The sequence below is a fragment of the Salvia splendens genome, chromosome 19, assembly GCF_004379255.2.
Source record: "Salvia splendens isolate huo1 chromosome 19, SspV2, whole genome shotgun sequence".
Lineage (NCBI taxonomy): Eukaryota > Viridiplantae > Streptophyta > Magnoliopsida > Lamiales > Lamiaceae > Salvia > Salvia splendens.
In genome coordinates, this window is record NC_056050.1 from 20,109,394 (window position 1) to 20,123,945 (window position 14,552).

Consider the following 14,552-nt stretch of genomic DNA (forward strand, 5'->3'; position numbering starts at 1 on the left):
TTTTCTTTACTACTACTATACAAATTTAGTTTGCTTATCACCCTAAATTTAATAAGGGCATCATCAGTGGCGCGTCCTAAAGCCCGCCCTATGCACTGCCATATCAACATTTTATCCTCCTACCCTTCCACCTGCAGTGTAGCGCCCTAAGGCACGCCCTGTAGGTTTTGTTATTATTTTGTTAATTAATTTAAATGTTTTCAAATATATAAATGCAAACTAATTAAAAAACACAACGATTAAATGAAAAACGACAAATACTACATTGATTAAAAAAGGTTACACGGGTTAGAAATAAAAAAAAAGTTTGACTCTACAAAATTTCCAACTTCCGTCGCAGCTCATCGATCAACCCCTGGAGTTATTCGGCTCTGACTGGATCCGTACACTTCATGAGGGCGTTGTGCGTGTCCAACAACGTCCGTGCCATCGAGGCCGTTGCCAACTCCGAGTAGGCAAGTGTCGCCGGGGTCGGGGTTGGGATCGACTATGGGGAGGCGGCTTGCGAGGAGGATGTCGCCTTCGCCTTCCCCTTGTTCTTCGCAGCCTTGAAGCCTATGGGACGCCGGGAGGACATCGGTGTGCCGGAACTCTCTTCCTCTGTGTACGTTCGGTTGAGGTCGACCGGACGAGTTCCGCTTTCGCTGCTCGTGTAACCACCAGCGTCGGTGGTCTTCATCCTCTTCGTTGCACCGGTGTGCAGAATCCCTCCTTGGAACTTCTGCTTGTCCCTCAAGAGCGCCCAGATGGTGAAATGCTTGAAGTCGCCGTACAGGACTGGTACGACAACAACGCTCTATCGCGCACATCGCTCAAGCTCTGGCTGCTTCCCTGCTCCCTTGAGCACTTCTTGTACTCTGCCGCGAACAGGTTGACTTGCTTCTTCACCTGATCCCAGTGCTTGCAGAGCTGCTCCCTATGGCGCTTATACTCGGTCGGCGGTTTCGCCTCATTGTAGCACTCGGCGATGCGCTCCCAGTACGCGAGCTGCTTTTGGTTGTTCGTGAATATCGGATCCTCCGATATATCCACCCAACACCTTGCCAAGACGAGGGTTTCATCCGGTTGATAGTTCGTACGTCCGGGGGCGTACTCTTCATTCGTTGCCGGAGGTGGCAACTTGTACGCCCTGTACTTGGTCCGCTTCTTTCTGACGGGGGCGGTAGCGGCGGAGGGGGCGGCGGCGCGACGGGAAAGGGCGGCAGGGCGAGTTGGAGACGGTTCCATGTCAGAGAGACCGTACGAATTCGTACTGAAATTGGGATTGTACTACGTGTTGGGGTCGAACGACCGATATTCGTCAGGTTGTGTACCCGGCCAACGTGCACCGTCTCCAAACATCGGGCTATTGGGACTTGAGTATTCACGGGAATCCATTTTATAGCGTAAGTTGAGAGTGGAAAACTGAATCGAAAGGTTACAGATGAAATGTGGGGTAGGGGTATTTATATAAACACAATTTTTGAATTTAAAAAATAAAAAAAATCAAAAACGCGTTGCATCGTCTGCGCCATCGTCCGCGTCGCCCACAGTGGGCGGCCGATGGCGCGGACGATGCCCTATCGTCCGCGCTTCGTCCACGGACTAAGCTTAGGGCGAGGATGACGCATCGTCCATCGTCCGCGCACCCATAGTGGCAGACGATGGCGCGCCCGAGGCATCGGGCGGCCTATCGTCCGCCCACTGTGGATGCCCTAAGTATCTTGTTAGAGATCATTTCCACTTATGCTATCTTTATTTTGAAGAGTAAAGTTCAATTTTGTAATTTTAAAGGGAACATATATTAAAAATGACAAATTGTTGGAACTGTTGTCACATGATCTTAATGGGAGAAAATTAAGTCAGATGTGGCAGAAAATGCACCCAGTCAAAACCATGTCTTAAGTTTTTAAATAAAATTTTGCTAGTGCGCCTAGTCAGTCATATCTTTAACGTTTATATATATAGGCCATTCTCAATAAATCAAAATACGTAGGATGGCCAAAATGTATTACTGTGAGATATACTTAATTGAAAAAAAATATCAAAAGTATGATATAATCGGCTAGATGAAAATTATGAAAGTGGTCAGAAATTAACCAAATTTTATAATTTTTTTTGACATTTTCCTATAAAAATTACAACTGATTTGATTAATTGTAATATATATACTCCATGTTTGGAACCTAGAAGCACTGTAGTCTACATTACATACCAATGGAACTCGTGACAAATTATACAGTTATAGATTAGTTAGCAATTAGTGCTGCAAGTTTAGATATTGAACATTGAAAGATGACAAGACATATAAGATTCATAGGAATGAAATTTGTAAGAATTGAAAAGGTTAATATAATAACTAGTAGCATTTCATTCTCCACCAAACTCCCTAGAAATAAATATTGTACTCATGAACAATTATATTATATTATCACACCATATCATTAATTTCTGTAGTTTCGTCTTTTGTTCATTCATACCAAAATATATCAATATTTTTTATTTTATAAGTAAATATCACGCATATTTATACAATCTTTGTCATTTAGCACTATCAAAGCAAAAGTAGTTAAGTTCTCTTAACTTTAATTTGTAATTATCTCAATCTAACGGTTCCACCTATTCATCTAATAGAAATAATGCTTTTTAATTATTTATTTCAACATATAATTAATAGACGGCCTCTTACATTGGCTGGAAAAAGACATGTGATGCAACGTTGAATTAAGAACTACAGCACGACCACCCGCAACGCGTCCCGCGAGAGGCTCGTATCTCGTCCCGCCAAGACGAGACGGCGGCGAGACGCGTTGCAGCGCCCCGTCTTGTCCCGGTCTCGCCGAGACGCCCGTCCCACCGAGACGTCTCGCGGGCTGGCTCGCCACGTGCCTGCGCCACGTGGCGCGAGCTGGCGCCATGCGTGACGCCCACTCGCCGGCCCGCAAGTGGACTTCGTCACGCTGACGCAATAAACCATTTTTTAAAAAATTCGAATTTAATAAAAAAAAATTTAAAAAATGAAAACGGTAATATTACCATTTTTTTATTTATTTATTTTTACTCTATAAATACTTCTATTTCATCCTCATTACACACACAAACACACATCTATTCTTCCCGGCATTGTGTATCTGGCGGGACAACTTGGTATTCCGCCTCCACCGTTTCCCTCGGGAAATGATTCGCCAGCGTAGTAGTTTTTATAATTTCTATAAAATTGTATTTTAAATTATGTCTTTATTATTTATTTTGCCACGAATTTAATTATGTATTTTTTAAGGATTTTAAGTTGTAATTTTATTTTATTTAATGAAGTATGTTTTTATTAATTGAATTTGTTGGAAATAAAAATAAAAAATGAAATTGAATGAATAGTTGGGATGAGATGGTTAAGAGACAGATAAGAGATGAAGGGATGCAAGTTCTGTCTCTTAGTTAAGAGATGGAGTGAAAAGTACAATGGGGGCCATGAATAGTTAAAAGATGAGACGGATAAGAGACAGCGTTGCGGATGGCCTAATATATATGACCCGTAAGTTTTCATTAAATAAAATATTATAATTGATCATTCTTAAAAGAACAATAGGAAACTTTATTTGAATTAAAGAAATTGATTTTATCTAAAAATGTGGGCATAAAATTGGGGAAGATAAAAATAGTTCTAAACAAATGGTAATTTACTTAGCCTCTTGGGGATCTGTTGAACAATCACACCATTCTGATGAAGCAACAAAAATTCCTCCAAATTTCATTACAAAAATCAACAAAATAATTTTTTTTTATTAAAGTTAAAGATGTTCACTTTTCCCTATTCCCATGGGGAAGATTTGTCTTTCCCTTTACCATCACCACCTTACAATTCTTGCTTCTCATTTTGATCTCGAATCTTCTCTCTCTCTATCTCTTTCTTTTATTCTTCTTTTCTCTTTATCAAAATATGTCACTCTCTTACAAACTTGGGATCCAACCCTCCCCCCATTGCTTCTTTTTCAGTGTTTGTCTCCATTCCAAATAGTGCTTTTTTCACAAAAATTTACATCATCGAATTCCATAGATCGGAAAGTAACATATAGTAACATCTTCTAATATGGTATGATCAAAAAGCATAAGCTAAAAAGACAATGTACAACTAATTAGTCCCAAATACTATAAAATTAAATAAAAAAACATCATGACATCTTATTCCTCCCTAATGAACTTAATCACCGGGAGAGACGACTAGCAATAGCGCAATTCGCATCGAAATGAGTAGTCTCGTACACAGGCAGCTCCTCACTATACCTATTACTCCCAAAAAACGCTAGGTGGTCAAGCTCAAACAAGTCTGAACTCGAATCACTAAGACAGTCCTCTTCATCATCATTATATAAAACATAAACTCTTTTACTATTTTGTCTTTGTGCAATAAACTCGGCCTTCTTGCCCACCTTCAATTCGACCGGGGGTAGTGGAGGCCGCCCGAACCGGCCAGAATCTCCACTACCCAAATTTTTGCTGACCGGTTCAAACCTCACTCTTCTCCGCTCCCCGTCCCTCGTCTTCTCCCGAGGCGAATACTTGCTCAAACACGACCGCGAGTACGACGAAGCCGCCGCCGACGACTTATCGTCTGGGGATTCGATCTTCTTCCCACTTGCATTGCTAAAGAGCGAATTAATAAAGGTAGTGAGCCTCCCACCGGGAGAAATCGGCTGCTTAACTTTCTTCAAATTCGCATAAATCTTCAACGCCCTCGATTTCGACTTGATCAAATCATCCTCGGCTGCTCCGGTTCGACCCGGTTCGGACCGGGTTCCGGTCCGGACCGGTTTCGGCCTGATGGTGAAGCAGGAGAGCTTCGTCTTGGACCGGGTGGCCGAGGCGAAAAACTCAGTGTCGGAAGAGGAGAGGGCGCCAGAGCTGTCGGAAGACGATGACGTGGAGCTGAAGAAAACGACGTCGTTTTCGTGGACATGTTTCGTGTCGGCTTCTTGATTTTTTCTTCTCACTGCGGCGGCGGCAGCGGCTCTCTCCTTCTCTGTCCATTTCTCGACGAGGGATGTTCTCGCGGCTTCTCTGTTGTCGGCATTGGAGTCGATTGAGCGGTAGATTTCGTCGAGGAGAGTGGAGGAGAAAGAAGACGGATTTTTGTCGTTATTTCTAGACTTTTGGGTTTGATTTCTGCATAGTTTTTCTCGAGAATACATTTTTGTTTGATGGAGAATCTGAGGTGGTTGGGGCTATAAGCGTAGGAGGAAAAGGGGCGATGAAGAGAGAGAGAGCTTGAGGTTGAAGATGGATTGGAGAGAAATGAATAGAAGAGAAGGTATATAAAGGAGTTAGCACGCGCGGTCTAACTACATGTCTTTGACAGCTTGGTGTTTGATTATTGGATTATTATTGAATTTTCCTAAAAAAAACCACAATTTTCGTTTTCAAATCTAATTAGTGTGATTGAATAAGATTAGCGTAATAGGGAAATGGTTAATTTGCTAATTCGGTTACCAAAATGAATGGGGGGAGTTATGACGATCTGGTAAAGTACATTGATTTCAAAATTTGAATCAAATTTATATTTTAGGAGTAGCTATTTTTCTTAGTTAGTGTTGGGAGAATCGGAGTTGAAGTTTATTCCATTTCTGAGATAATCTTTGTTGAGGAATGGCGCATTATGCGCTCTCCATTTTATTGAGAAGATTATGAGTTATACGGTTATTATATACTCCCCCGTTGCACTTTACACTATCAGTCTTAATTGAGTTGTAATTGGATTTTAAAAAATTATAGCAAAGTTGGTAAAAAAATAATGGAATAAGTATGAGTTAGTATATTTATATACTAGTTTTATAATAAAACATGAGGGAAATGAAGTTAGTGGAATATAGAGCCTATTACCATTTATGGAAGATTCTAACAGGGACTCATAATATGGGACAAACTAAAAAGGAAGATCGGGACTGTTAAAGTGGGACATATGATTCATCCGTCGCTCAATATGTGTCTCACTTTGACCCGACACGAGTAATAAAAAATATATTCCCACTGCCCCATAAAAGTATGCACTTTTGATTGGGCACATGTTTTAATGCATAATACTAGATAAAGTAAGAGAGAAATAGAAAAAAAAAGTAAATTAAACATTGTTAGTTTAGAATAAATCTCACCTTAATAAAGAGAAAATAGTCTCCAAAATTAAAGTGCATACTCTTGTGAGACAGAATAAAAAGGAAAGAGTGCATACTCTAGTGAGACGGATGGAGTAATAGAAAGTGAATTGAAAAAGTTAATGAAATATAAATCCTACTTTTACAAGTATATTAGTTTTATAATAAAATGTGAAAAATCATGAGGTACTGGAATGTGAGATCCACTACTAAAAAGGGTAAAAAAATAAATTGGAACAATTAATATGAGATGAACCAAAATAGAAAACCGGTCGAGAGTCTTTGTTCTAGCGACAAGGAGTTTAGACATTATTGTATGAGGTGTCGAGTTCGAGCCCTCTTGACACAGTTATAATTTCCTCCTTCATATAGGAGTTTATTTAAAAAAAATCAAAATAGAGAACCAAAACACATAATAAAGGGCGGATAAAGTACTACATCAGTCCATAAAAATAGTTTTAGACTTTTGATTTTGGCGATGCCAGATTTAAACAATTAAAACATAATAGTATTACACAATGAAACCTGAATTTTAAATCTGATTTACATAAACCTGGAAAGCAAAACGAAAGCATATTTAAAAGAAATTACCCGACTCAAATTATCCTGTTCAATAAAGACATGAATATAATATATTGTCATCCCTGCTTTTTAGACCATCTCTCCAGTTTTTAGCATATTCACACATAGCGCTGCTTAACGAAAAATGAATAATTCCATTAAAAATAAAACTCTAAACAAGGTTGATTTAAATTTGCATTTTTGAAGTGGATTTTTTTACATGCAATCAATCATATATGCACTTTTTTTTAAAAGGTGAGAAACTTGCGAATTTGCATTCCTTTTGTGTGCTTGCCTTTTCTTTAATTCATACTAGTAAATAATTAAACTGGGATACGGTTTAGATTTTTACTTCGAAGTTCGAACTGCAAAAAAAGAGATGAAATGCGAGAGACAAATCATATAATACTACTATTTAACAAATTGAAAGTGACATGTATATAAAATTTGAAACTCAACAAGTGAACCTAATAGATCCAACACTATTCAATTTGCCAACTTATTTTTTAGAAAATTTATATTTATAATATGTATATAAACCAATTGATATTGTACCTTAATTTGCGAGATACATATAGTGAAGTGATAAAGTAGTTAATTAATTGTACCAAGTGCAGATATATGTGTGCCTTGGAGACTAGAGAGACACTCATTTCTTGAAAATGCAATTTATAGTAGCTTTAATTTCAGAAAACCAGTGTTGAATACTACATTAACAATTTATTTTTATACGTAATTTTTAAAAAATCTACTAATAGTAAATGGTAGTTTCACTTCTTTTGGAAAGGAAAAGCTGGTGACTTTGAGAATAGAAATCATGTTCAATAATAACTAACAAAGCGAATAATTGGGATTTTTGGTATTAAAAAAACGAATATTTTAGTATTTTGGTTATTTTATATGGTCCGTTAGATGATCCGATGTATGCTAACAATAATTTTAACTTATAATAAAAATAATAAAAAATAGTGCTAGTATAATTTATTGTTCCGTGCATATTATACCAAAAAAATCAAGAAAAAAAGAAAAGGTTATTTTAAATAAATTGATGCTGAAAGAGTGAGTTTAAAATGAGGCATGCAAGATTATAAATTTGATAGTGTGGTAGAAAAATGAGATATATGGACTAGAGTGTTAGGAATTCTTGTATTCATCTAATGAGCGCAGCGGAAATTGCATACAAGAATAACAGATCTAGATTCATAATCATATTGCAAGTTGAGCACGTAATACACAACGGAACTAAATCTTACTTGTTGTTGTGTTTTCTTCTACGATTGTGTCCTGCAAGTTGAATCCACTACTATCGAGGTCCACGTGTATTCTGATCCGATGCAGGAACAATTCCTCGGTACAATCGCTCTATAGAGAAAGCTAGGAATTCTCTACAAAGCTTTACGTATTTTCTCTCTAATGTTACGATATTTCTCATCCCCCCACAATGGAGAATAAATAACCATATATATAGACAAAGAGTCATTAGGGTTTCATGATTGTTGGGCTTATGGACTAATTATAATTGTAGCCCAACTATAATTATTTAATCCATATTAATCTAATCTAGCCCACATCCTTTCAATCTCCCACTTGGACTAGCATTAGATATAATACGCAGTTCCAACTTTGTACCCTTGAGCGGATCAAAATACACTTATAGTGTGACCCTTTAGGCCCTCATTATCGACGACGATCTAATCGAAGTCTGCACAAAACTCCTAGACTGCGTTGGCAGCGTAGCTCGATATATGAAGGACGTTTACATGAATTCGGTAAACAAGCCTTTACACAAAGTTTATAGTAATATCCTTTCATTCACGAACCACCCGATTGAGCCTAAGATTTGTCATGTGTCATCCAAATAGCTCAATCACTTTATCTCATCTTTATTAAATGACCCATTCGATCATATTCAATTACTTTAATTGAATAAATCTTTGCATTGGCCAATGACTTAATGGTCAAGTAATATAGAGAATTTGAGTGTTCTCTCGAAATTCTAATCGAGGAATGAATCTCATTCTTGGCTCAACTACCATTTCCATTTATCTTATGATATACCCAACACAAGTCCGTGTCTCAATCCTCCTTTGGGAGGCAGAGCGTTGGACAAGGTCAAAGCACACCACTCAACAAACAAAATGTGTAATGACCTCAGATCCAAGGACTATTACATACTTCATGTACTAATAAACTGTAGACACTTAACAAAACAGTTTAATAGTAGGGTATACCAATACTCTCCAAAGTATACCATGTGTCCATCACGAGTATCTAATATCTCATAGTTGTGAGAACAACTACATTCTCGAAGAATGTGATGCAAACCACATGCTAACCTATAACATATCTTCAATATCCCATTCTTGACGATCATTGGTTAGGGCTATTTTAGAATTATATTATATCATTAATGTCTCACACCATTAACGACAGTCACAATTCAAGGGAACAAATATTTAGAATAAAATCAAACATTTAAAACAATTATTCCAATAAGTGCACAAAACCCATAGGAAATAAAATTTTCATATAATGTGATCAAGTAATATTGTCCCAACACAAAATGTTTCTAAGACATATAAAACTGTAACTCCCACTGATTCAAAGCCATCTACCAAGATGCTTAACACCTAAGCTCTCAAAGTGCTTGTTGTGTTTTGCTATACATAACGGTTTGGTGAAAGGATCAGCCAAATTATCATCAGTGTGTACTCTTTCTAATTTTATGTCGCCTCTTTCAATAATTTCTCTGATCAGATGATATCTTCTAGGAACATGCTTGTTCCTGTTCGTAGCTCTGGGTTCTTTTGCTTGCGCAACAGCACCAGTGTTGTCACAATACAAAGGTATTGCACTATTGGCACTCGGAATGACACCCAGTTCTTTAACGAACTCTAACAAAGCAAAAACTTCTTTGGCAGCTTCAGATGCAGCAATATACTCGGCTTCGGTGGTGGAATCGGCAGTTGTACCTTGTTTGGAACTATTCCAACTCACTGCTCCACCATTGAGGATAAAAACATATCCAGACTGAGACTTATAGTCGTCGTGGTCTGTTTGGAAACTAGCATCAGTGTACCCAGTAACTGATAACTCTGGTTGTCCACCATAGACTAAGAAATATTCTTTAGTCCTTCTAAGGTACTTGAGAATAGTCTTAACTGTTTTCCAATGTTCCTCACCGGGATTTTGCTGAAATCTGTCTGTCATGCTAAGCACATAGGCCACATCTGGCCTAGTAAAAATCATGGCATACTTAATAGATCCTATAGCCGAAGCATACGAGATCCTTTTCATGTTGTCTCTTTCTTTGTCATTAGAAGGACAATCCTTCTTTGACAATACAATGCCATGTCCCATAGGAAGAAAACCTTTCTTAGAATTCTCCATTGAGAAGCGCCTTAGCAACTTGTCTATGTAAGTGGATTGTGATAATCCTAACATCCTATTTGGTCTATCTCGATAGATCTTAATTCCAAGGATGTAGGAAGCATCACCCAGATCCTTAATCATAAAGGAACTAGACAACCACTCTTTCACGGATTGCATCATGGAATGATCGTTTCCCATAATCAAGATGTCATCAACATATATGATAAGGAAGACAATGTTACCATTCTCGCATTTACTATAAACACATGGGTCCTCTTTGCTTCTGACAAAACCAAACTATTTGATTGTTCTGTCAAAACAAATATTCCAACTCCTCGAAGCTTGCTTAAGTCCATAGATGGACTTCTTTAGCTTGCACACTGCATTCGGCCTTTCTTTCGATACAAAACCTTCAGGCTGCGTCATATAGACATCACCTTCTAATTCTCCATTGAGAAATGCGGTTTTGACATCCATTTGCCAAATGTCGAAATTGTAGTATGCAGCAATTGCAAGTAATATCCTAATGGACTTGATCTTAGCAACTGGCGAAAAGGTTTCATCATAGTCAATGCCTTCGCGCTGACTATAACCCTTTGCCACTAACCTAGCCTTGTAGGTTTGTACTTTGCCATCTGCATCTCTCTTCTTTTTGAAGATCCATTTGCAACCTATGGGGTAAACCCCATCTGGCAAGTCAACTAGTTCCCAGACTAAGTTGAAGTACATCGAGTCCATTTCAGATATCAAGGCTTCAAGCCACTTCTCTCGATCGGTGTCTGACACCGCCTCGGTATTGGTCTTAGGCTCATCGTCATCTAAATCAACTTCATCATCTTGGTTCTCAACCATTAGATTCAGTCTCTCAGGTGCACGACGAATCCTTCTAGGCCTATTGAGTTGGTTTTGCTCTGGTTCAGGATGTTCATTCTGTATGTGAGAAGGTTCAGGAATATCACTATGATCTTCTTGAGGTAGATGTGATGCAACTATTGTATCATCTTGTCTTTGATGCATCTCATTGTCTTGAGGTGGTCCTTCGAGAGTCTCTCTAAGGTCCTCTCTAAGAGTAATTTCCCCTCCCAATAGATCATCAAAAACTCCCACTGAGTTATTGTCCAATCCAGTGGATAATATCTCATCCTCATTGTTAACTTGTGGTTCTTGAATTTCTTCAAGATCTACTGTATTTTGACCTTGTTCCTTGCAGACATAACTGTCTTCAAGGAACGTCACATTCCTTGATGTTATCACCTTGTGATTTTCAGGACAGTAGAAATCGTATCCTTTAGTTTCTTTAGGATATCCCACAAAATAACATTCTCACTTTTAGTTTCCAATTTATCAGTCATCATTTTCTTAACAAATGCTGGACAACCCCAGGTCCGGATATGGTTAAGACTTGCTTTCTTGCCACACCATAACTCATATGGTGTTTTCTCGACTGATTTAGAAGGAACTCTATTTAGAATGTAAATAGCCGTTAGTAAAGCATGACCCCAGAGAAATAAATGGAGACTAGCTAAACTCATCATGGATCGAACCATATCTAATAATGTTCGGTTTCTCCTTTCAGATACTCCATTCATTTGTGGTGTACCAGGAGGTGTCCAGTCTGACTGAATTCCATGCGATTTCAAGTAATCAAGAAATTCTCGGCTCAAGTATTCCCCTCCTCGATCTGATCGAAGAGTTTTTATACTTTTCCCAAGTTGTTTCTCAACTTCACACTTAAACTCTTTAAATGTCTCAAAGGCCTCGGATTTGTGTTTCATAAGATACACATATCCATACCTTGTCAAATCATCAGTGAAAGTAATGAAGTACGAATAACCACATTTTGCTTGAGTTGGAAACGGTCCGCACACATCTGTGTGGATCAACTCTAGCACATCATTAGCACGCACCCCTTTCCCAGAAAGTGGCTTATTAGTCATCTTTCCTTTGAGACAGAATTCACAAGCACCATATGATTCAAAATCAAATGAATTTAGATAGTCTAACTTTCTCAATCTCGCTATCCTTTTCTCATTGATATGACCAAGTCTACAATGCCAAAGATAAGTAGCATTATCCGTATTACATAGCTTAAGTCTTTTATTTTGCACATTGAGAATATCCCGTTTGCATTCAAGCATATATAATCCATTCTCTGAAGAAGCATTTCCATAAAACAATCCATTATTAGAAAACGAGCATCTGCTGTTTGCAAAATGGAAGGAAAAACCTTCGATGTCCAACATCGGAATGGAAATAATATTCTTTGAAATAACTGGGACAAAATAACAATTATGTAAATCTAGTCTATGTCCTGAGGGAAGATCTAATCTATAAGTTCCCACGCGTTCGGCAGCAACTTTTGCTCCATTTCCAACACGTAGGTCTACTTCCCCAGGTCTCACTTTCCTGCTGTCAATTAAACCTTGCACATTATTACAAATGTGTGAACCACAAACGGTATCCAATACCCAGGATTGTGAGTTATTCATAGACATATTTATCTCAATGACAAACATAGCCGAGCTCCCACTCATTGCACCTTGTGCCTTGAGTTTTGGGCAGTCTCTCTGCCACTCCGTGAAATTTGACCTAGTCAATTTGTTTGTTTTCATCATACACTCATAAGATAAGTTTGACATATTATCTGAACAGAAAATAAAACGAAAGCAAATCAGAAAAGCATGCAAAGATCACATTCGCATCACTAATCAAACAAGGGCTTATTGTATTGATTAGCTCCCACTAATTTTGACATATATTATGTCCCCCAAACATAAAATACGAATTTATATCAAATATAAATTTTAGTGGTCCAAGATCCAAGTCTATATTATTGCAGCCCCTGCTTTGGCTGATCACTACAATAATATCACAAGGTAGGCCTCCAAGCCAATTGCAACAACTATTTTGCAATTCTTGGTTTATTAATCCAATTAATATGCATCCATAAACTATTTAGGTCGCTTTGGCGTCACTAAACAATTTAAGCAAGTCAACCCCATCACACGATGCCAACCATGCATCTATGAATGAGCCTAAACCTTGTAGATTTAGAGTAAACGCGAGGGCATAAAACTCGTGGTCGAAAAGGCTAGGAGCATCAAACAATTGTGATGGACGATGCGTTTATTTCAAAAACAAGACTTATATTTTGTGGGGAATAATTTTGTGATACTAATTTTGTGAATATAATATCCAATATTAAATTTCAAACAATTACTGGGCGCCGCCTACCCAGACATAGTATAACACGGACTACAAATACTGGGCGCCGCCTACCCAGACATAATATAACACGGTCTCTAACTACTATAGTTAAATAAATAAGCATAAATCAAATAGCATGCTTATCACATAGGATATCAAATAATGCTCAGCAAATAAAATCAAATTTTATTCTTTAATTAAACGTGGATTTAATTATTTATATTAATTCTAAATTAATATAAAATTATAAAATATTAATCCAATTAATATTTCATTGTAAATTAAACGTTGATTAAAGAAAACTACCAAAAGGATTTTCGTCAAGAGAATTTTCGCAATTCAGTTTTCTTAATTTCCCAAATTGTGGAAATCTGATTTCCATGTTTCAAAATCACTGTTGGTTCCAAAACTTTTAACGTGAGATTGACTTTAAAAGTTCAACACAAGAAATCATATTTCAATTCCAACGCATAGTTGAAGTCCGACTTCCATGCGAACCAATTACATAGGTTTAATTTTAATTTTTTTTTTAAACTAATCCACGAATAATTATCACACAAAATAATTATGAATCGAGCCCCGAGCTCTGATACCACTGATAGGAATTCTTGTATTCATCTAATGAGCGCAGCGGAAATTGCATACAAGAATAACAGATCTAGATTCATAATCATATTGCAAGTTGAGCACGTAATACACAACGGAACTAAATCTTACTTGTTGTTGTGTTTTCTTCTACGATTGTGTCCTGCAAGTTGAATCCACTACTATCGAGGTCCACGTGTATTCTGATCCGATGCAGGAACAATTCCTCGGTACAATCGCTCTATAGAGAAAGCTAGGAATTCTCTACAAAGCTTTACGTATTTTCTCTCTAATGTTACGATATTTCTCATCCCCCCACAATGGAGAATAAATAACCATATATATAGACAAAGAGTCATTAGGGTTTCATGATTGTTGGGCTTATGGACTAATTATAATTGTAGCCCAACTATAATTATTTAATCCATATTAATCTAATCTAGCCCACATCCTTTCATAGAGAAGTTCATCGATGGATAAATACAATTAAATTAAAATAATTTTGTAAATTTTTTTTGAAAGGAAGCGGATGAGAGAAGTAAACAAAAATGTCGACGAGGTTAATGATTATCGTTTTTATAATGGTAATTATATTTTAATTGATCACTTTCTTATCGAAGAGTTGCTCGTCTTCGGAATATATATTTCCCGGTGTGCAAGGCAAGTTAGGAATATCAGAAATATTAAATAGGATTTAGGTCGAGA

At 37.5% G+C, this 14,552-nt stretch overlaps 1 protein-coding gene across 1 annotated transcript; it reads right to left on the minus strand.

Annotated features, from left to right (window-relative positions):
* Positions 1–4,036: 4,036 nt before the first annotated feature.
* Positions 4,037–5,241, minus strand: LOC121778646 (protein BIG GRAIN 1-like B). Its single transcript, XM_042176030.1, has one exon. The coding sequence runs from the start codon at positions 5,163–5,165 to the stop codon at positions 4,182–4,184; it is 984 nt and encodes a 327-aa protein (XP_042031964.1). The 5' UTR covers positions 5,166–5,241; the 3' UTR covers positions 4,037–4,181.
* Positions 5,242–14,552: the final 9,311 nt, after the last annotated feature.

Excerpts from the sequence above, each read along its gene's own strand:
- LOC121778646 (XM_042176030.1), bottom strand. The coding sequence starts at position 5,165 with ATGTATTCTCGAGAAAAACTATGCAGAAATCAAACCCAAAAGTCTAGA.